Source organism: Chelonoidis abingdonii, chromosome 3, assembly GCF_003597395.2.
Source record: "Chelonoidis abingdonii isolate Lonesome George chromosome 3, CheloAbing_2.0, whole genome shotgun sequence".
Classification (NCBI taxonomy): Eukaryota; Metazoa; Chordata; order Testudines; family Testudinidae; genus Chelonoidis; species Chelonoidis abingdonii.
The window spans coordinates 57,734,399-57,758,651 of NC_133771.1; the positions used below are offsets into that span (position 1 = coordinate 57,734,399).

General features: G+C 40.3%; 1 protein-coding gene across 1 annotated transcript in view; it reads left to right on the forward strand.

Annotated features, from left to right (window-relative positions):
• COL19A1 (collagen type XIX alpha 1 chain) overlaps nucleotides 1–24,253 on the forward strand; it is a 335,594-nt gene that overhangs the window by 224,314 nt on the left and 87,027 nt on the right. The window contains exon 17 of the mRNA XM_075063425.1: nucleotides 22,141–22,203. Within this exon, the coding sequence (XP_074919526.1) occupies nucleotides 22,141–22,203 (63 nt within the window). The remainder of the gene's footprint in view (nucleotides 1–22,140; nucleotides 22,204–24,253) is intronic.

The following is a 24,253-nucleotide window of genomic DNA, read 5'->3' on the forward strand; positions in this document are numbered from 1 at the left end:
TTTCATGCCATGAGAAGGCAGCAAATCACCAGAGAGCATTCCATAGATGGAAAGCACTTGAGATGAGACTAAGGTTAAAGGCCACCCTAGATGATCAGCATCAAGAGAAGATTGCATCAGAGTCTCTTTACTGGCAAAATGTTCTGAAAAAGTTCATTGCCATTGTGAAAATGCTTGCTACTCCAAACCTAGCACTGCATGGCACTTCAGATCAGCTGTATGTACCAAAAAATGGAAACTTCCTTAAAATTGTGAAGCTGATGGCTGAGTTTGATGCTGTACTCCAGGAGCATCTAAGAAGAGTCACACCCAGGAAATGTACACACACTACTACCTTGGAAAAGCAATTCAAATGAGATCATACACTTCCTGGCAACAAAAGTCAAACAGAAGATTGTGGCAGATCTGAAGTCAGCAAGATATTCCTCTGTTACTTTGGACTGCACATCTGACATGAGCCATATGGAACACATGACTTTAATGGTGCATTTTGTGACAACAACAGAACCTATGAAAACTCCCTCAATGGTGACTGTCAGAGAGCATTTTCTAGAATTTTATTGACATAGATGATACTACAGGAGCTGGTATGACAAATATGCTTCTTAAAAAGCTTGAAGATACCGGAATTATGATAGCTGACATGAGAGCTCAGGGCAACGATAATGGTGCCACATGAGAGGAAAGAACGAGGCATGCAGACATGAATCCGAGAGTTAAACCCTCAACGTTCTATTGTCCCTGCACTTCTCATTCACTGAACTGTGGTCAGTGATGCACCATCAGCTTCTAGTGAGGCTGCTGAATTTTTTAATGTAATTCAAATATCTATGTATTTTCTCTGCATAAACTCATCGATGGCAAATTTTGAAGCAACTTCTGGGAACATCCTCTCTGACACTGAAACCACTGAGTGCCACATGGTGGAAAATGGAGTGGAGGCGATAAAGCCTATCAAATACCAAAATTGGGAGACAGATGATGCCATAGTTGCCATTATGGAGGATAACATTATGACAAACTGTTCATGGAGAACAGTGGCAGAAGGAAATGGAATCACCAGAACAATACATAACTTCAAATTTCTGTGCGGCTTATGTTGTGGCATGACATACTGTCATGGTATAATTCCCCACCTGAACCTTAGCGTCCAAGAATGGGGCACCAGCATTAATTCCCCTAAGCTTGATTACCAGCTTAGGACCTGTAGCGCTGCCACCAACCAGGAATTCCAGTGCCTGGTACACTCTGGTCCCCCACAACCTTGGCCAGGGAACCCCAAGACCCAGATCCTCTGGATCTTAACACAAGGAAAGTAAACCTTTTCCCCACTGTTGCCTCTCCCAGGCTTCCCCTCCCTGGTTACCCTGAAAGATCACTGTGATTCAAACTCCTTGAATCTTAACAGAGAGGAAAATGCACCTTCCCCCCTCCTTCTCTCTCCCCCTCCCAGACTCTCCCTGAAAGAGACAGTAATCCTAACACAAGAGGAATTTGCCTTTCTCTCCCCCTTCCCTCCTTTCTCCCACACCAATTTCTGGTGAATCCAGACCCGTCCCTGAGGTCTCATACCAGAATAAAAAAACAATCAGGTTCTTAAACAAGAAACTTTTAATTAAAGAAGAAAAAACAGTAAAAATTATCTTTGTAAATTTAAGATGAATTAGGTACAGGGTTTTTCAGCTATAGACACTGGAAATACCTTCCCAGCCTAAGTATACAAGTACAAATTAAAATCTTTTAGCAAAATACAAATTTGAACTTCTTTCAGCCAAATACACAATTGACTCCTTCCAGCCAAATGCACAATGCAATAAAGAAAACAAACATAAGCCTAACTCTCCTTATCTACCTAGTACTCACTATTTTGACTGATTAAGGCTTCTCCAAGCTGAAGTTAATAAAAACACATCTACACTCCACAATGACACAGGAGAAGCTGGTTGGCCTTGCAACTATCTCAATAGAGAATGAGCTGGCCCAAACTGTGTACCTTCAGGGACAGTTCAAATCTTTGCAACCAAGAAGGCATGGTAAGCACCACTTTGATTATTCAAACAGATAAAAATGCCAGTGTTTACTATGCAGACAAGAAAAGTTACATTTGCTGTTCAGGCATTTGAAAGTTAAGTGTTACTTAAAATTTTTGAACAAGGCATTTTAAGTTGTTAGTTCTCTTTTATTGGGGTAGATAGCAAAGCAGTACCATGAGAGTAGAACAGGAAGAACGCAGAACTGAGACCTTTCAAAGTTTTGGCCTAAGTGAGGGGGCATGGAGGCTTCGTTTGAGCTCCCCGTTTCAGGTGCCAAAATGTTGTGGGCTTGTCCTGTGTGTCACAAATTTGTGCAGAAGATTCTCATGTTTCTTTTACAATGAGCAGAAAATAATGTTTTTCTATGGGGGAAAGCAATATGGTATGGAAAGAAGTGATTATTCTGAAATATTTCTTAGATGGTTAAACAGACTGACTGCACTGAAAATTCACTTTTTCACTTCTAGTCCTGTGAAAATAAATCCAAAATTTTCTATTACTGCTGTGTCAGCAATGTAACATACTTAATGTAAATTATGTTGATCCATTCAATGTGCTGTGAGACTGAAAGGACATTTTCAATAATCTCATGTTTGCTGAAAATGCAGATGAAATGTAAAACTGAAAGGACCACAATATAACTTAGAAAAAAAATATTTTAAAATGTATTTCAAGGCATTTTCTCTTATGTTCCCACATTCTCACCCCCAACTTTACTACAAAAATAACAACACCTAAAACCTGCGTGTAATTTTTGGAAAACAATCAGGACACACTTTTAGTACTTTGCTTATTTGTATAATTGTAATCTGTCTGTGTTTCAGTTCTGTCAATTATATAACTCAATATGCAGTCCAAAAACAGACAGACCCAGCTCAGGTGAGCACTTTGCTGATATTCACAAAGGAGCAAATTTGAAAAATATCTGAAGTAGCAAAAGACGGAAGCTGCCTTTGCAGTGCTTCTTTATCCACTGTTTATCAAATTGCTTCTGACCTGTGAACCAGTCATACTAGTTCTTTTTTGGCCAAACGGGCTTGTGAGCTGTAGGTCTTTCCGAAGTATTATACAGGAATGTTGGTATAGAAAAGTAAGGTGAAAGGAAATATAATGACTGGTCCTGATTGGGTTTAGATATATAGTCAAAAGTAGGAATATTTCTGTTGTTGAGTTATAATTTTAGTTTATTTATAGTCTTTTTTATGGTGCTCATCACTGTAGTAATTGGGCATCTCAATTGCTTTAATAAATTGTGTCCTCACATCATTCATGTGCAGTAGGGAAGTGGTATTTCTGTTTTTACAGATGGAGAAACTAAGGTAGCAAGATTAATTAGTTTTCCTTAGGTCACACTGGAAGTCTGTGGTAGAGTCAGGAATACAATCCAGGTCTCTCAAGTCCTACTCCAATGCCTTAATCACAAGACAATCCTGCATGGCATAGGATAGGACAGTTTTGTGGAACAGTGACATACTAAAGGCATTCATTCCATTTTGTGATAAATGATTTATTTCATGTATGAGGCAATTTCTGAGAGGTCAGGGTTGGTGGCAGACATAGCTGTGCAGTCCTTCCAGGGTTATATTATAACTCAATTACACTTGTTTTATTTGTGAAAGAGGAGGAAAAGCAATGGCATACCTGTAAATGAGTTAGGAAGGTAAAATTACTTTCCTGACCTCTTACAGCATAGAGGAAATCTTACTAGATCATGGCACTGTAAACTTGAGCAACCAGATTGACACGTAGCGAATCTAGCCATGCAGTTATAGAACAGCACAAGCATAACATCTTAAACTTAGATATTAAAATACGTGCTTCACTGTTAACTTTAGAAAGTTTAGAAGTCTGAGTGTGGTCGGAGCCCCAGCGCTGGGAGAGAGTTCTCCCAGTGCTGCAAGCTACACCTGTAGAGGATGTGGTTTACGTGCAGCGCTGAGAGAGCTCTCTCCCAGCGCTGGGGCTCCGACCACACTCACACTTCAAAGCGCTGCCGCAGCAGCGCTCCCGCAGCGCTGCCATGGCAGCGCTTTGAAATTTCAAGTGTAGCCATAGTTGGTTGAAATGTCGTGGTTACATTTATTTTATATGTTCACTGTGAATTTAATGTGACACCTTAGTTCCAGAATACAAGCAATGGACTAGATTGTCTTTTTATCCCGTTTCCCACCTTGGGGATGAGGAGAATATGATGAGGCAGGCATGAGATCTCCATAAGCTATGCAAAGGTAACATCGGCTATACCTTCTAATAGGTTGCAGTGAGAACTTTCTCTCACTCTGATCCAGCTCTGTTGGCTGGACTTATGGTTCTTCAATTGCCCTTCCCCACCCTGTAGGTATTTCTAGGGCTGCTGTCAATGCTAAAGTGCCCCAGCCCTTTTGCACCTACAATAAAAGGACTGTAATTATGCCAGGTCTCTGTTCAGGAGCACATTTATTAGGAAAGTTTTGTTGTGCCCTCCTCTCCCTCCCCCACAATCCCAACTCCCAATTTTTCTGTGCAGCTGTGCAACGCTAGGTACAATCTAATCCTTCGATATGAATTTTTATGTCCTTGTCTCTTTCTGTAATAGTATAATCACAGTGAGCCATATGGGGCATGCATTTCATAATTATCCTTGTTTTGTGGTTGTAGATAATTGGCCTTCAGCTTTATATCTCACCTGAGTTGTGCTGTTCTGTTATAATACTCTTCTCCCAGACTTTATTTTCTAATCCATTATTTTTAAATAACTTCTGCCTATTTGACTTTCAGTTGTCTTTACTGTCTTCTTAGCTTTTTATCTCCACAAACTCCACCAGGAGGTCTGGACGAACTTATACCCTTGAATTCCTCTGTTTCATTCATTCACTTTCATCATGGCAAAAAGTTTTCCCCCTAGGAAGTAACATTCTCTTTGATTACTTGAAAACATGGGCCTGTTTCTCATTTTTAAAGTAATCTTTTTCAGCTATCCCTCGATGCAAGGATGATGTCTGCCAAGGGGGTTCATTGATTGTTTTTTAAAAATGGCCGAAGAGCCCAATTCCTGCCTTGCAGATTTTCCCTCAGAAGTGACAGATGTGATCTTGGAGGAGACATAGTTGTTGGCTGGAGTGTTGTTCTGTTTTTTCCTCCTTTGTTGTTTCTCTATCTCATGAGCACATCCATTCTCCTCAAAGTGAGCTGTGACTTCGTGTATGGTCAGGCGCCACTGTGTTCTGTTCCATGTCAAGTCCTCCCAGTTTGTTGGGTTGATGCCTCCCTTTTTAAGGTGTACTTCCAGTGTCTTTGAAGTGCTTCCACTGCCCTCCATGAGCCCTTCTTCTCTGACTTAACTGAGAGAAGAGTACTTGCTTTGGGAGGCGAATTTCAGCCATACGTTCACAGTGGACAGCCCAATGGAGTTGGTGTTTCATAACCTGCTGATGTTGGCTGTAGAAAGAACACTGATGTTAGTGCATCGGTCTTCCCAGCTGATTCTGAGATTCCTCCTGAGGCAGCACTGCTGGAACCACTCCAGCTGCTTGAGATGTCATCTGTAGGTTACCCAGGACTCACGCCCATAGAGAAGGGTGGGGATGATAATGGCATTGTAAGCCAGGATCTTGTAAGCAAATCCCTATCATTGAATACTTGTTTGAATAGTCTTCCAGAGGATGTGCTAGCACAGTGGATCCTGTATTTGATTTCTGTATCAATGCTAGCTGTTTGGGAGAGGTGGCTGCCAAGGTACGGAAAATGGTTCATATTTTCCAGGGGTTCTCCACTGATGGTGATTTGTGAAGTTCAAAGAGTAGTTTGTGCAGGTGAGGATTGGTAGAGTACCTTGGTTTTCCCAATGTTGAGAGAGAGAGACCCAGACTGTGATAGGCACCTGCAAAAAGATTTAGGGTACTTTGCAGGTTGGCCTTTGTGTGTGGGAGAATGATCCAATCATCTGCATACTGAAGATCAGTGATGCCAATTCTCATGATCTTAGATTTTGTTTGGAGACATCAGAGACTCAGGAGTTGACCATCCATATGATACTCAATCCCTATTCCATCAGGAAGGTGGTCACAGATGAGAATCAGAAGCACAGCAAGGTAAATGGAGAAGAGTGTTGGAGCAGTGACACAGTCCTGCTTGACACCAGTGCAAATGATGAATGGTTTGGTCTCTGAGCCATTGCACAGCATGGTGGCAGTCATCCCATCATAGAATACAATACCTCAAGGAAGATTTGCTGATAAGAGACCCCATCAGGATTTTGCAGAATAGTGTTCTATATGTGTGGGAAAACTTGGTGTTTGCCATTCTGTGCATTCTTAGGGAACAGAGGGAGTCTTCCGGAAAAGGCTTTGGGGTCAGAATGCAAATCATGCTCCCTTACAATTTCAGTTTTACCTCATTTAAATGCTTTTTTAAAACACAGTTATATAGGAGCCAAATGATGCCACCTTCAAGAAATCCATCCTTGGACAGCCATCTGACTTCAGCATGGAAAACAAAATCGTTGAATTACTGTTATATTCTTGATACAATGGCTTTAAATTGTGGTCATTCTTAAGACTTTGTCCAAATAATGATTAATCAAGCTAGCCTGATGTCTCAGTGTATAGGGCAAAGAAATGTAACCATGTGCTGATCCAGCCTTGAGACTCTTAACTTCTCAGGCAAATATGTAGTAGGAGTTGAGTGTGCTATGGAAGTGATTCTTTATTTTCAGGTTGAGGGGAAAAAGGGGAAGTTGCACTTTTCTGGTTACAGAACTGCCTGCTCCCTTCAGACATGGGTTGAATACAGTTGTTCTTGCTCCTCTTAAGAAAGGGAAAATTGAATTATACTTGGAGAAATGACTGAAAATAATTGGATGAGTGAAAACCATATAACCTTTCCTCAACACACTCATGAGTCACTGCTTTGATGATGCATCCCTTTATTATATGCCTTTGAAGGGGCAAGAGCAAGTCTTATGCTCAGAAGCTAATATTTCCAGCTACCACCCCACCCAAAAGAATATATTAACTATAGTCATTGCTTATGCTCCTGTGTGACCTAGTGAAGAGAGGCAGTGTAGACTTGTGGATTAAGCAAGTCACTTAACCTGTCTGTGCCTCAGTTTCACCACCTGTAAAATGAGGATTATGATACTGACCTCTTTTGTAAAGCACTTTGAGATATATGGATGAAAAACACAATGTAAGAGCTAGGTATAATAATAATAATGTCACTTACAATAACCTAATATTCTTCACAGAAAGCTGATTTATGGAAAAGCAGCATGAAAAGGTATATATATCAACATGGAATGAACCCTTTTCTGATATCAGTTATGTTTTTATTTTAGCAAGGTAACTGTGTCATTTTTCTTTTCAATCATAGTTGGAGTTCCATTGCTCCTGAGAGCTATTATTTTCTCAGAAGTTATATCAAACTGCTTCCATGAATCCATCACTACATCTTTGTGTCCAGAAGAATTGGTACCACAATACAAAAGTATCACATAACAAAGATCTTCTGTCATATCAAATTCACAATAGCATCTTTCATACACATTAACACATGGAACTATCAGAGATATCAAGAAAGTCATGGCAAGGCCAGTATGTATTGGTATGGCCAAATTGTTCCTTACATTTTTATTTTTTCCTGAACTATCTGATTTTTATAGTAGTTACTCTAAAATTGAACAATTGGATTTGTTTGAGCTACTTGTGCATTTCTCCTTTATTCAGAACAATATCTCTATTGCTTTATATTTACAGAGACGTAAGTATTTATCATTTCAATATTTCCCTTCTGGCTCACTAGGCCTGCTTTGTGTAAAAACACAAAGCAGAATCTTGTTTGGCCATGCCTCATGTGGACATTCCTAAAGTTGGAAGCTTCCTGAGGTTGGCCGCCTTGATCTGATCAAGACCCAATCCCTTCTGCGGGTTTTTATTGAGACTCTTCTGAAATCTCCTGATGTTCCACTCTTTTGAATTTCATATTGGCTCTTGATCTCAAAGTCTTTGCTCCTATCCACTAACTCAAACGAAAACAGAAGAATTCTAATACTGACCTATTCCCTAATCCCCGCTTTGCACAATGGTTTGTAAGTGATTTGGGCTGCTATCTTCTTGCAAATGACAGGAATGTGCTTACGAGTCCTTAGGCAGGATCACAGGGTTTTTCTATAGATTAAATGTTACAAAGATTTCAAAAGCTTTCCTCTTTCATGTTGCCTAACAATATCTTCAGTGTATAATATCTTGAAGGCTCTTAAAACACTTGAGAAAGTGTTACACAAAAGATAGAGATATTTGAGTTAAAATGGAAAGATTACTTCATACTGAAAAGTAGTTACTTCTTGTGAAATGAGTCCACTATTTAAGAGTGCATAGCATCACTACACGACCTTTCAGGACTGGAAGTGAAAATACTTTATCCAATTGAAATTACAGGGAAAATTAAGAATGTAATTTTACTAACTGAATTTTTTCCAGGAAAGCAGGGTTAATATCCGTACCATTTCAAAAAGTGCCATAAGACATTTTATGACCATGAGTGAACAAGACCTCTTCATGATATTTCATCCTAAAGACAATGCTTCCAGGAGCACAGTGCCACCTAACACCATGCTAGGGTACCATTCGCTATTGATTCTAAGGGCACATTGCTATCCACTGAATCATTGACTCTAATTCCTGCAATGCGTGGATTCACTGGAGGTTTCTTGTCTAGTTACTAACCTGGCCGAACCCGGCTTTCCTCAGTATAACATTAGCAAGTGTAACCCTTCTGCTAGGTGGAGTTGGCAGCAAAATGGGCAGGGTTAAATATCTAGGAGTTCCATGTAACAATGCATAACAGAACCTTGGTCAGTGAAGACTCAGAGTTTAGAGGTGCATTCACATGGGTTCACCTCCTAACCCAAAAAGGGGATGGGAGACGTCAAGCACATGGAAGATGTGTATCACAGGCCAGGGGAGGCTGAGCATCCCCAAACATCCAGGCGTGGCCAAGCCTGTGCTCTGCCCCCAGGGTCCCTTCTGCCTGCTTCCAGTTCTCGCTCTTCTCCCATGGCCCAGGCTGAGGATAGGGTGGGTCGGCCTTCAGACAGGACTCAGAGAAATGCTAGGGTTGCACTGCCTTCCTGGCACACTGGGGTTGGGGATGCTGGGGCCATGCCACCCACCTGGCGCTCTGGGGCTGGGGATGTTGGGATGGGGGGAGCAGCAGCCCCAGAGGGATGGCTCTGGGCTCTGGCAGGGAGTTGGAGGAGGGGCAGAAGTGGTGGGACCAGTGGCTAGCCTCCCCCCAGAGGCAGTTCACGCACCACCCATGGTCAAGCAATGCCTCTACTGCTTCCTCCATCTCTACAGTGTGGTTGCTGCTGTTATCTCTGCCACCACTGGCTACAGCTGTTGCTACAGTTATATCTGCTGCTGCTCACCCATTGTTATCATTGATGCTGTGTGCTTCTCACTGGCATTTCTGCAATGCCTCATTCTCAGGTTCCATCACTTTGGCCTGGTCTACACTACGGGTTTATACCAAATTTAGCAGCGTTAAACCGAATTAACCCTGCACCCATCTACACAACAAAGCCCTTTATATTGATATCAAGGGCTCTTAATATCGATATCTGTACTCCTCCCTGACGAGGGGAGTAGCGCTCAAATCGGTATTGCCATTTTGGATTAGGGTTAGTGTGGCCGCAATTTGACGATATTGGCCTCCAGGAGCTATCCCACAGTGCACCATTGTGACTGCTCTGGACAGCAATCTGGAGTCGGATGCACTGGCCAGGTAGACAGGAAAAGCCTCGCGAACTTTTGAATTTCATTTCCTGTTTGCCCAGCGTGGAGCTCTGATCAGCATGGACTGTACGGGAGATACTGGATCTGATCGCTTTATGAGGAGACAAATCTGTTCTATCAGAGCTCCATTCCAGAAGACGAAATGCCAAAGCATTTGAAAAAATCTCCAGACAGAGGCCACAGCAGGGACACTCAACACAGTGCTGCGTGACAAGCGTAACGGAAAGCCAAAGAATCAAATGGACGCTCATGGAGGGAGGGAGGGGGGACTGAGGACTCCAGCTATCCCACAGTTCCCGCAGTCTCCGAAAAGCATTTGCATTCTTGGCTGAGCTCCCAATGCCTGAAGGGTCAAAAACATTGTCCCAGGTGGTTCAGGGTATATGTCGTCAATTTACCCCCCCCCCCCGTGAAAGAAAAGGGAAAAAAAATCATTTCTCGCCTTTTTTCAATGTCACCGTATGTCTACTGCATGCTGCTGGTAGACACGGTGCTGCAGGCGCTGAACAGCAGCATCCCCTCCCCTTCCTTTCCTGATGGCAGACGGTACAAAATGGTGAAAACCCTCTCATCATCCCGTGTGCTCCTGGCTGGCCTCGTGAGGTCGGCCGGGGGGCACCTGGGCAAAAATGGGAATGACTCCCGTCATTCCCTTCTTTAAGGCCTGGAGAGGCAGATGGTGCAAAAGGATTGGTAAACCGTCCTCATCATAGCAGCTGGAGGCTGAGCTCCTCACCCCCCCCCTTTCATGTCTAATGAAGATTCTGTACTGCCTGGACTATCATTTAGCAGCGGAGGCTGCCTCCCTCCCCCCACCTTTATGAGTCACTGTACCTGCTGGAAATCATAGCAGCTGGGAGCTGCCCTCCCCCTCATTTTATCTCACTAAAAAGTCAGTGTTTCTTATTCCTGCATTCTTTATTACTTCATCACACAAATGGGGGGGACACTGCCACGGTAGCCCAGGAGGGTTGTGGGAGGGGAAGCAACGGGTGGGGTTGTTGCAGGGGCACCCCCTAGAATGGCATGCAGCTCATCATTTCTGCGGGATATCTGGGGCTCTGACCCAGAGCGGCTGTGCTCTCTGGTTCTCTAGTAGACTTGCCCCATATTTCTAGGCAGGACTGACTGACTCTATTTTTAGACAAAACATAAAGGGAATGACCTAGGGAGTCATTCCCATTTTTGTCCATGCACCCCCGGCCGACCTCAGCGAGGCCAGCCAGGAGCACCCATGACAGCAGCAGACGGTACAAAAGGATTGATAACCGTCATCATCAGTTTCCAATTGCAGGCAGTGATATAGGGCTGGTAACCGTCTCTGCTACCTTGCAAAGGCAAATGAATGCTGCTGTGTTGCGCTGCAGTATTCCGTCTGTCAGCAGCATCCAGTATACATACGGTGACATGATAAAAGGCTAAATAGGCTCTATGATTGCCGTGCTATGGTGTCTGCCAGGGCAATCCAGGGAAAAAGGGTGCGAAATGATTGTCTGCTATTGCTTTCACTGAGGAAGGATTGAGTGATGACATTTACCCAGAATCACCTGCGAAACTGTTTTGGCCGCATCATGCATTTGGATCTCAACCCAGAATTCCAATGGGCGGGGGAGACTGCGGGAACTATGGGATAGCTATGGAATAGCTACTCACAGTGCAACGCTCCAGAAATCGATGCTAGCCTTGGTACATGGACGTACACCGCTGAATTAACGTGCTTAGTGTGGCCACGTGGACTCGACTTTATACAATCTGTTTTAAAAAAACAGTTTCTGTAAAATCGGAATAATCCCGTAGTGTAGACATACCCTTTGTCCAGCTCTCAGTGATTTCACTGAGTAGTGTGGAACCTCTGCTGCTGCCTCTTCCCTGTTTTTCACTGTAGCACTGTCCTGACACCACCTCTAAGGCTTAGCCCATAGACCTGCTCCTCAATGATTTCAATTCTAGTAATCATTGAACAGAACCAAGAATTCTCAATTGAATCCAATCAGCTCTATCCTTAAACACTGGAAAGGGGAGAGTCAAATGGTGTCTAGGATACTCTAGGCAGAGTTCCTACCATCAGGTAGGAACACCTGTCCCCACCATCTCTCGTCTTTACTCAGACTTGGCATCCCTATCCATTGCTTAGCAATTTAGGGTGACACCCTCCATCAGGGCAAGGATCCTAGAAATCTGTTTGCCGTGGAAAAATGCAGAATTTGTATTTCTATAGAGAATCTTTAGTTTTTACATTTTTTGAAAAAGTAAAAATATATACAGTGGAATCCCATTTATCTGTGGGATTGACAGCCAGAGTCCCAGCCACTGTCAGTCCTGGGTGGCTGGTGGTTTGGTTGCTACAGAGAGCCAGATAATTTTCTTATACTGAATGAGAGCACTGATAGGCTTCGAACTTGCTTAAAAATTGTAAATATATGAATTAAAAACATTGTGTTCAACTGATACCTATATATATAAACTGAAGTTCAGCATTTCGTTTTAATCACAGATAAATGAGGATTTTTATCTTTTTTATCGGCGAATGTTGAGGTTTTTTAATAATGGAAAACTAGGATCCCTGATAAGTAGAGTACTGCTGCACTTTACTGTTACAGCAACAAAAACAACGTTTCATGAACCCTGCATTGAATACTAACATGAATTGTAACCCAAAAAAAGCCAAAATTGATCGTTTTTAAAGCAGTTCTGTCTGCTTAACCTAGGGAGAGTAAATGTGTCCATGCAAATACGGTTCTACTCCTGAAGTTTTTTCTTCCAGTTCATCACTAAATGTCAGGGGAGAGCTCATTCAGGCCCTGCTTACTTTTCCACCCCCAGGAAAGAATTTGTCAATCTGGCAAATTGCATTCCATATTATACCAGGTCCACTAGTTCTCCCCATAGGGTCTTAGGAAGCCTACAATAGGTGCCACAAGCCTGTGTAGTAAGTACATAATTTCTTCCTCAGGTCATCATAAGTTAACCTGTTTACTGGCCTTTTAACCCTGTTAAGCCTATTGAGAGTGGGCATTGCAGGGGCAGAGGGGACTGTTCCTGGGGCTAGAGAAGGTGAGGATTTAAGCTTTAAGACTAAGCTTGATAAGTTTATGGAAGGGATGGTATGATGGGATAGCTTAATTTTGGCAATTGATCTTTGATTATCAACAGGTAAGTATGCCCAGTGGTCTGTGATGGGATGTTAGATGGGATGGGATCTGAGTTACTGCAGAGAATCTTTCCTGAGTGCTGGCTGGTGAGTCTTGCCACATGCTCAGGGTTTACACTGATTATCACCATTAATTTGGGGTCTGGGAAGGAATTTTCCTCCAGGGCAGATTGGCAGAGGCCCTGGAGGTTTTTCGCTTCCTCTGCAGTATGGAGGCACAGGTCAACTTGTGGGGCATGGGTCACTTGCTGGTGGATTCTCTGCAGCTTGAGGTCTTCAAACCACAATTTGAAGACTTCAATAACTCGGACATAGGTTAGGGGTTTGTTATAGAAGTGGATGTGTAGAATTCTGTGGCCTGCTTTGTGCCGGAGGTCAGACTAGATGATCATATTGGTCCCTTCTGACCCTAAAGTCTATGAGTCTATGATTCCTCAGATACTGCATAGACCTTTGCATCTACGGTTCTAGTATTGGAGTGCCTGGGGCACCAGGAACACCTTCCACTTGTATGACCCCACTGTCCAAAAATGGAAGTGTGTCATCACATCCTTTCTTTCTTCAAGGATGTTTGGCAGGATGTAGGATGTAGGGCAGGCCTGTTACTCCAGGCTGGTCTCATTGGTGGCATGGATAGGCCAGCAATGGGCCTAAATGCTTCCACCATGGGTTTAGGGCTGAAGAAGTGGAGCTTATACAGGGTTCAACAGATCAAGGCCAGAATCAGTTTCCATTCTAGGCTACAGCACGGTAGTGTTCTTCTCTTCAGACTCATTCTCAGATGTGCTAAGTAGGGGTGTCCATGCAAAGATGTCGGGGGAGAGCTCATTCAGAGCCTACTTATACAAGTTATAGTGTAGAGATATTTTTGGTTATGTGGTGTTCAAGCCACAGGATCTGAATAGTCTCTGGCTAAACAAATTCTATTTTAACAAGAGAGAGCCCTTCTTAAAACTGCACAGAATTTAGCTCGCACACACAAATCTTCAGGTGGTGTAAAGTCCACACAGCTGATGTATGCCACCTACTACTTCCTCCTGCCTCCAGCCCAAATATCCTGGGTTGCTTTGATTTGTGCCAGGGGCTGAACTGGCCTCAGGTGGGAAGCACCAAATGCATCCCAGTATATTTTCCCTTTGTTATTTAAATGAGTATTTCTCACAGCCATCAAGACAGAATGTAATTTCTTCTGCAGAATATGGACAGTGCAGGTTTAAGATATATACGTTATTTTAGTTATAAATTTCCCAGTTTCTTACTTCCAAGGATCTAACAGAGCATGATCTGATTTCCAGCATGTGCAAACCTCACATTTCTTCCCAATGAAAACAAAACCTTGCTATCCTTCAAATTAAGGTTCAATAATTGAGTTGTTTGTCCAGTCCCATCAGTAACTACTTCTGCTTGATAACTAGTTTTTTTTTTCAGTTTAATTTTGTGGGAGGCAGTTCTGAGACATTCCAGTAACAAACTAAAAAAGATTCTACACCTAATAGAGCAGACTTCAATTAAGCCTGATACAAATGTTATCTCTTTCAATCTCTGCCACATTGATCCTTGGTGAAATAACCTGCAGGTTCCCAGAATTGGGGGACTTTATCTTGCTTAAATGATACACTCTTTTACAGTACTTTTATTTACCCAGAAGTAATGATAATGAATTTAGAAACAATAATTTACTATGTAACCAAATTTAACATGTGAAACTTTTAAAAGTGTACCATAATTTTAATGTAGGAATATGTAATATAAAGAGTTCCTATTTGAAAACTATCTCCTTCTTCCCCCTCCAATATAGGGTCTTCCTGGGTTATATTGATTCCAAAATTCCTTAAACAGGCATTATAACCAGGTAGGGAAGTTAAGTAAGTAAGTAAGTAAGTGTGTGTGTGAGAGAGAGAGAGAGAGAGAGAGAGATTTGTCAACTGGTCTGGATTCCACCACCAGAGTGGCACAAGCAGGTCAGAAGCTTAATCCAAAATCTGTCCCTTTAGATGTTATTTATATGGAAAACTCTGACAGTAAAGATTACAGTCTGGGCACTATGTAGTATTTTGATTTAGGATATACGTAGGTAAGAGCTCATGGGAAGCAAGTCTAAGGGGAAAAACAATTGAAGACAGTTGGCAGTTTTTTAAAGAGACATTATTAAGGGCACAAGAGCAAACTATCTCACTGTGTAGGAAAGATAGGAAGTATGGCAAGAGACCAACCTGGCTTAACCAGGAGATCTTCAATGATCTAAAAATCAAAAAAGAGTCCTACAAAAAATGGAAACTAGGTCAAATTACAAAGGATGAATATAAACAAATAACACAAGTATGTAGGGACAAAATTAGAAAGGCAAAGACACAAAACGAGATCAAACTAGCTAGAGACATAAAGGGTAACGAAAACATTCTACAAATACATTAGAAGCAAGAGGAAGACTAAGGGCAGAGTAGGCGTGTTACTCGATGGGGGGAAACAATAACAGAAAATGTGGAAATGGCAGATGTGCTTAATGACTTCTTTGTTTTGGTTTCCATCAAGAAGGTTGGTGGTGATTTGACGTCTAACGTAGTGAATGGCAGTGAAAATAAGATAAGATCAGAGTCTAAGGTAGGGAAAGAATGAGTTAAAAATTACTTAGATGTGTTAGATGTCTTCAAGTCACCAGGGCCTGGTGAAATGCATCCTTGAATATTCAAGGAGTTGACTGAGGAGATATCAGAGCCATTAGTGATTATCTCTGAAAAGTCATGGAAGATGGGAGAGATTCCAGAAGACTGGGAAAGGGTAAATATAATGCCCATCTATAAAAAGGAAAATAAGGACAACTGGGAAATTACAGATCAGTCAATTTAACTTCTGTACCTGGAAAGATAATGTAGCAAATAATTAAGCAAACAGTTTGCAAACATCTAGAAGATAATAAGTTGATAAGTAACAGCATGGATTTATCAAGAACAAATTGTGTCAAACCAACCTGATAGCTTTCTTTGACTGGGTAACAAGCCTTGTGGATGGGGGGAAGCGGTAGACATGGTATTTCTTGACTTGAGTAAAGCTTTTGATTCTGTCTCACATGACCTTTTCATAAACAAACTAGGGAAATGCAACCTAGATGGAGCTACTATAAGATTGGTGTATAACTGGTTGGAAAACCGTTCCCAGAAAGTCGTTCACAGTCATGCTGGAAGTGCATAACGAGTGAGGTCCCACAGGGATCAGTTCTGGGTCTGCTTCTGTTCAATATCTTCATCAGTGATTTAGATAATGACATAGAGAGTACACTTGTAAAGTTTGTGCACGATACCAAGGTGAGAGGGGATGCAAGTGCTTTGGAGGATAGGATTATAATTCAAAGTGATCTGGACAAACTGGAGAAATTGTCTGAAGTAAGTCAGATGAAATTCAATAAGGACAAATGCAAAGTACTCCACTTACGAAGGTACAATTAGTTGCACATATACGAAATGGGAAATGACTGCCTAGGAAGGAGTACTGTGGAAAGGGATCTGGGGGCCATAGTGGACCCAAGCTAAATATGAGTCAACAGGATAACACTGTTGCAAAAAAAGTGAACATCATTCTGGGATGTATTAGCAGGAATGTTATAAGCAAGACACGAGAATTAATTCTTCCACTCTATTCGCGCTGATACTCAGCTGGATATTTTGTCCAGTTCTGGGCACCACATTTCAGGAAAGATGTGGACAAACTGGAGAAACTCCAGAGACGAGCAACAAAAATGATTAAAGGTCTAGAAAACACGGCCTATGAGGAAAGATTGAAAAAACTGAGTTTGTTTAGTCTGGAAAAGAGAAGACTGAGAAGGGGACATGATAACAGTTTTCAAGTACATAAAAGGCTGTTACAAGGAAGAGGGAGAACAACTGTTCTTCTTAACTTCTGAGGAAAGGACAAGAAGCAATGGGCTTAAATTGCAGCGAGGCAGGTTTATGTGGGACATTAGGAAAAAATTCCTAACTGTCAGGGTGGTTAAGCACTGAAATAAATTGCTTAGGGAGGTTTTGGAATCTCCATCATTCAAGATTTTTAAGACCGGGTTAGACAAACACCTGCCAGGGATGGTCTAGATAATACTTGGTCCTGCCATGAATGCAGGGGACTATGTGCTAGATGGCCTCTCAAGGTCCCTTCAAGACCTATGGTTATACAGATATCAACCTGCATTATACTATAAAGGCAGCTTCTACAATATAGTCTCAATTATTCTTTATAAAAAGCATTCTAAAGTGCAATTCTTGTAATCAACAGGTAGAGATCTATCCTTTCTCATCCAAATAATTGTAGCTGTAGAGATTCAAAACCAAATTTTCAAAGTCCCCGTGTGAAAAACATGCACACCTGCACATACACCATAAATGAGTTAATTCTATACACTGACATCTAGTGCTCCTTGAATCAGCCATTCTTGTATTCACATGAAAATGAGGGTGTGTATGTCTGAGTGTATTTATTGTTTGCTTAGACCGTAATCTTTAATTTTTGATCATTTGGCTTTATATTTATGAAAGAGACAAAAAATCAAACTTGGTAGTTTCGCTTTCAAAGGAACTGTGAAAATCTCTTTGATTATCTAATGGTACTTTTCATAAACTTCCATGAATAGCCATAGAAGTGAAAACTCAGTAAGGCCTCTTGAAGAGACAGAGCTCTCATATTTTAAAGTTATAAGATAAATAATGTGAGAAGGAAGCATTGCAGGAGTGCTAATTTTTCTCTCTTACTTATATATTCCTCATTGGTATTCCTCTTTGATATTTTTTGATCAGTCCTTTATAAGGCACTATGAGATCTATGGATGAAAAGCACTATATAAGAGATAGGTATCATTATTCAAACTAAGCAAATTAAACCCATTTTGTATCAGCCTGAATTAAAAAATATGTTTCTTCCTGTCTGAATCCACAATCTTGGAAAAAGAATGCAGAACTTTAAGAAATTACAAATCTGGGGGCTATATACATATTACTTCTCAAAAGCTGTCCCATGGTTTACAAAACTGAGAGGTTTAACCTTCCCAAAGACAGATTATTAATTCCTCTTTTACCCTCAAAGACTTCAGTTTAAATTCTTGTTTCTTAATCTGACCTGTGATAAACCTGAGAATAGAATGGAAAGTTACAAACTTGAGTTGATATTTGCAAAGCTATTTAAGGGATTTAAAGAAATGTTTTCTGTAAAAACCTAATGGCTACTTTGAATATCTGAACCTTGCTGTCTAAAGTATTTTAAGTTTTTGCAGTGTTGGAATCCAAATATGTTGTCATATTTTTTTATGTCCCTTATCATTTCTGATTTCCAAACAGCCTTCTCCAAATTTCTACATTTTTATTGTAGATTATATGGACTTCATTTAATCTTCCCTTCTACACCTAGCAGATAAAGGTTCAAATTACTTTGACAATACTGTCAGTCATTCCTTTAAATCCTTACCAGAGATTTTTTCTGTAGTTCTGCAGTCTGTTGTAATTAAAAAATATTGCTTGGCCTTGAGTTCAGTTTTCTGTCACTGTAAGCTGCTAAACCTTAATACAAGATTTTCCAAGCTCTGTTTCATTTAAGGTGAGTAAAATTTACAGTAAGAAATAAATTGGATCTATATAGAAAACCTTCAAATACACATGTAAGTGAGCTGTTAATATATCATATATATAATGAGATATATAATATGGGCTTGATGCAGAAATTGCTGGGTGGCTTATGTTATGCAGGAGGTCAAATTATATTATTATAAAAGTTCCTTTTGGTTTTAAAATCTAAGATCAGATATATCACTGCCTATATTTTCATAGTTCATATTTTTCTAATGCAGCCTGTCCTGCTGAATGTCAGAACTTTGACTTTACAAAGCTTCTGAATGCTCAGAAGATTTTTTTTACCGAATTTATAAATTTTCCTTCTCGGTGGAGAGAACTACAGAATGTTTAATGACAGGTTTCAGAGTAGCAGCCCTGTTAGTCTGTATCCGCAAAAAGAACAGGAGTACTTGTGGCACCTTAGAGACTAAAAAATTTATTTGAGCATAAGCTTCCGTGGGCTACAGCCCACTTCATCGGATGTATATTCTAGTCTATGCATCCGATGAAGTGGGCTGTAGCCCATGAAAGCTTATGCTCAAATAAGAATGTTTAAATGATTTCATCAGTATTTATGGCACAGAAGATATATGTGACATGCAACCAATTCCATGATATATTCCAATGAGTTGACTCATTCCATAAGTTCCTTTTGGATATAAGCCCCAATTCAGGACATTGACTTTACTGGGACGTAAGCACATGCTTATGTGCTGTCCTGAGGAGAGATGTTTTCCAGATTCAGAGCCTTAGTCTTTATGCTTGGTCTGTGCATGTGTATATCCAATCACCTTAGCAATTAATTTTTCTTGCCAAAAAGTAAATTCTGTTAATATCAAGTATTTTCCTTGTCTACAGCTTGTTTCTTGAAGCTACTTCTCTACTTCCAGGCTATTTGACATCTTCCTTTTTTACATTCCAAAGTCTCTCTTTGAATCCACACTATTTAAGATTAATTCTAAAGCAACAGTGGAGGTCCTCAGGATTTGATATGCATCTGTCTAAAGGCGTCATGTTTCTCACCATCGTGAGGCTCTAAGGGTTCCTAGGGCATCTTATGTTTCCCAATTAATGTCTTTGGCAAAATATAGGCCAGCTGTTTGTTTCAGGAAATTAATCATCTTTTAAATCCTTTACAGAGCACCAACTTACTCCTTCCTTCAGCTGTCCAGTGTGAAGAGTTTAATGACTTATTCACAAGCAAGTAACTTTTCAGCAAGGGAGTGCTAAGTTTAGTATTTACTATGATAGCAGAGATGGTTTACTAGTCTAAACATCAGGTTTTAAATACCCAGACTCTCTGGAGCCACAGGTTTAACACTCAGCAGGGTTGACCCATGCCTTTCAACCACTGAAGCAGATAAATTTAGTTCTGTGTAGTTTAGTTTAGGGGAATATTTATGAGAACCTGTCTGCTCTTCGTGGACATTAAAAAATCCCATTGAGCTATTCTCACAAGTAGAGGGTTGTTCCTGTATCCTTGATCTAAATTTCTGCTTTCTCACACTGTTATATAATGTGGTGAATACTGACTGGGCACTCCACTACACCTGGTAGGTGCCAAATCCCTTTACTAACAATATATCATTTGTAAAGTGTCTGTAAGAGGAAAAGCTTTATATAAATGCAAGATAATATGTTCTGTGGGTTATGAGATTCCCTTCTGTTCAGGTAACAATGGAATGCCAATTTCCTTGATTTTATGTGGCCTCTCAAGGCTCTCTCAAGTTCTCACTGAAGATTTTTTTTTAGTGGTTTTCCTTGTAGGAAACTCTTGTGAAAAGTCCTTAGTATTAGTCTTTTCTGGTGATATTTGCATGGTTTATTTAAAGTGGCATTTCTAGAAATTTTGACAAATATTATGGTTCCCATAAGAACAATAAGGAGGTGGCACGGACAGATACCATTGAAGACCCATCATAATTTAATAACTACTCACCTCTGTCTGTTTCTCTACATAGTCAAGGCTTATTCTGTGCCCACACCATGTGCAATTCTACTGACTTCAGTATGGTTTCAGTGGGTTTAAGCAAGTGCAGAATTTGGCCTTTGATTTGTGGTTTATCATTATTTCAATGTACATAAATATAAGGTCACTTCAGTTTTAAAATCAAATCTACTTCAAACGTCCTTACTTTGGGCAGAAAAGTCAGCGTTGTGGGACTTAAGCAGGTCACAGGCACTGGAAGATAATAATTTAAAGCACAGTGGAAAGTGACTGAAAGTATATACATAAACTGTTTTAGAAAATGTTTCCAATGTTTGCTTTAATTCTTAAATAATCTATTGATACTTTCTATCACTATTTTCTTCTTCTAAATATTTTCCTGCATCTTAAGAAATTAACAAAGAATGATTTATATGTGGATATTCAAATAATATATAAAAATACAGCTGGTTGATCTAATATTATCTTTCCCAAAAGAATGTTTTAAATTTTTTCCATGCATATAAATTCAAGGCACATCTCAATACAGACAATAACTATCTATATTCAATCTATAGTAACTATTTGTCTCAGGTTTGTTCTCTTCATCAAGGCAACTGCAACTCAGCAGTCGTCATTAAGCTGCCTCTGCAGTTAATCGTAATACTAGTTGGTAGCCAGCAGACAGATGAAGACTCATGTAGTTTAACTGCTGAAATGCCCTAGAAATTGAACAAAAGGCCATCAAGAGATAAAGATATACCTTTATAAAATCAATAGGTATCTGACTGAAATTTATATTTTGTTATTTTATCTCCTTTATTATTGTTAATGATAATATCTATCTAGCACTTGTTATTAGTAGGTCTCAAAACATTTTACATCATTATTCCCATTTTACACATGGGGAAACCAAGGCACAGAGAGGTAAAGTTACTTACCCATGGTCATCCAGCTAGCCACTAGGCCACATTGCCTCCACTGCACATACCTACTTCATTTTTTACCATGTCTTCCCTATGTAAAATTAATGCAAAAAGCCATGTATTACATATTTAATATGTACAGGCCTTCTGCGAAAGGGTAGTCTCAATGAAAATAAAATTTGAAGCCAAATTGCTTCATTCAGTTTGCTTATTCTGAGTAACAGTGGGAATATACTGTCACTAATATCAATTCGCCTCTATCTTTATCTGTGTCTTCATGCTGTTCAAAACTAAAATGAATATTTCTTGAGGTGCTTGTTCATATTAGAAAGGGATTTTTTTGTTTTTGTTCCTTTCTCTCACACTTAAGAAATGTACTGTGATAATGATCATAAAAATAATGTTATTTCCAATGATTTAAGACAAAATTCTCTTCTCAGATCTACACAGCAGTACTCAACATGGATATTTTGCTCTCTCTATAGATGTAGAACTCCCATTAGTTGAATGGAATACGAATATCTACCACATGGAGAAGAAGAACCTTGTGCCACATAACTTTGATGTAGTGCACAGGTTATCTTATTCCCTCTGTTTGATGCTGAATTAGGATGTTTGCATTTACACAGAAAATAACATATGAGCATAGGACCTAATATTGCAAAATTATGGTAACTGCATATTATATTTATTATAATTTTATATTATATTTATTATATTCTTTCATTTGCAATTCTTCACAGGGTGATGCAAGACAACTAGTATTACCTGAGGCTTCTGGACATAAAGGACAAACGGGAGAAATTGTAAGCATCTGAGACATAAGGGCATAAGGGGCTGCAAAATAACAGCCAGCTTGTCACTGCTAAATTTACCCATAGTCTCATTCATCTGGTTTGTCACAATCTCCTTAGGAGGAGCAGATTACATACTTGATCAGGCCTTTGGTCACTGGCCAGTGAGAGAAAGGAAGAAGAGAAAAAAATAACATATTTATATATTTGTGTAATATTATACTGGGAAAAAATTCCTTAGTGACCATGTGAAGTGCTCATCTCATGCCCTGAAACTAGAGACAAAATTATGCATTTAATCATCTTAGCTTGCATGGCACCAGCAATTTAACCAGTCACATATGTATCCACTCCTTTGTTCAATCCAGCCTTGCTAATTGTCCCAACAGACTCTTGTGGAATTACACAGATTGACTTTTTTATTCAATTAGTTCTAGACTTATATCTCTTTAATGTAGTTGAATTTTCATTTTTGTAGTCAAAAATCAGTTTTATCATTTGAAAGGATACTCACCTACAGTATGTCTAACCTGCAGGAAAGTGCTGTGAATGCTATGGTACACCAGTCCGATAGATGTTTGGCAGTGATTTGGGTGTACCATGTGCTCAGAGGCAAGTGCAGTAGGCACTCCAAGCGTTAGGCCTTTCAGGCTCTAGCTCTTGGGGGGTTCCCACAAATAGAACTGGGTGACATTGTCAGACAAATAGTTTATTCACTAGAAAATACAGTTTTGATCACCCACATCTATTTGAAATTGGACACAAAGTAGCCAAATAAAAATTTGGGAGGCAGGTGGGATGGAACTTAGATACCATTCACAAAACAGATTTTTGTGTGTGCGCATGTTGCAGCTTCTAGCCCACACGTTAAGACACTCTCTCAGGATGTGGGGGCCTGGGTTTGATTCCCCTTTTCCTGGGTAAGGGATTTGAACTTTGGTTTTCTACATTGTGGAATGGTGCCGTAGCCACTGGACTATGGGACCTTCTGGAGTGGGTTTCTCTCAGTCTCTTCTGGTCAAGCTGTTCTGCTGTGTATAAATAATGAAAGAGTCAGTGGAGCAGGGACATGAACTTGGTTCTCTACCTCCTAGATGAGTACATTGACATCTAGGGTCATTGTCATTTTCTCTTGCTGGTCCAATGACTATTCAGGTATTTTATACAAAGTGGAGCAGCTTCAATGGGAGAGACTAAGAAAGAGCTGCCCAAGACTGTGCTATAGGACAGGGGTTAGAGCACACTCTTGTAGTATGGGATACCCATCTTGATATCTCTCTGCCAATGATGTTTTAATTACTTATACACTGTGGACCTGCTTGAATAGGAGAGATTGAGAAAAACACACATCAGAATATTCCTATAGTCCAATAGCTAAGGTATACTTCTACAGTGTGAAAGACCCAAGTTCAACTCCCTTCTCTGCAGAGGGGAGAATTAAACCTGAGTCTCCCAGTTCTCTAGCTACTGTGCTAACAATTATAACATGGGGGCAGGGGGCACCATCTTCTCCTTCCCCTTCTTTGCTTTTAAATTAAAAAATGTCTGGAAACTAAATGATTAGTTTAAAAAAAATGATTTGTTCGCCCAAACCTAGTTTTTCACCTACTTGTTTAATTTACCACAATTTTTCAGAATATTCTGGTTAAGATCAAACTGATTTTTTTAACTGCCAGTGAAATGAAAAATCAGTTATTTGCCTACCTCTACCCAAAGATACTCATATAATATGATGAATAACAAAGAATTGCATTACGAGGGCTGCCAGAAATAAATACTGGATTTTTCCTAGGCATCTAGGTTTTAATGGTTCCAAATTAAAAGAGAGAAATTTAGCACACAACAGTTCTTAATCCAACCCCTAAGTGTAGTTTTATAAAGTGGTATGAAGGTCAGTGACCTCCGGTCCAGTGCCAGGGTTACTCCCTGCAGGAGTTAGTTATGCACTGGCCTGGAGATCCCACAGCCAGAATTGTGTTTCTTCATCTGTCATCTTCAGACCCATGCATGTGGCCTAGCTGTTTACAGGCTACTTCTAAGTATCTGCCTGTCACAGCTAGCC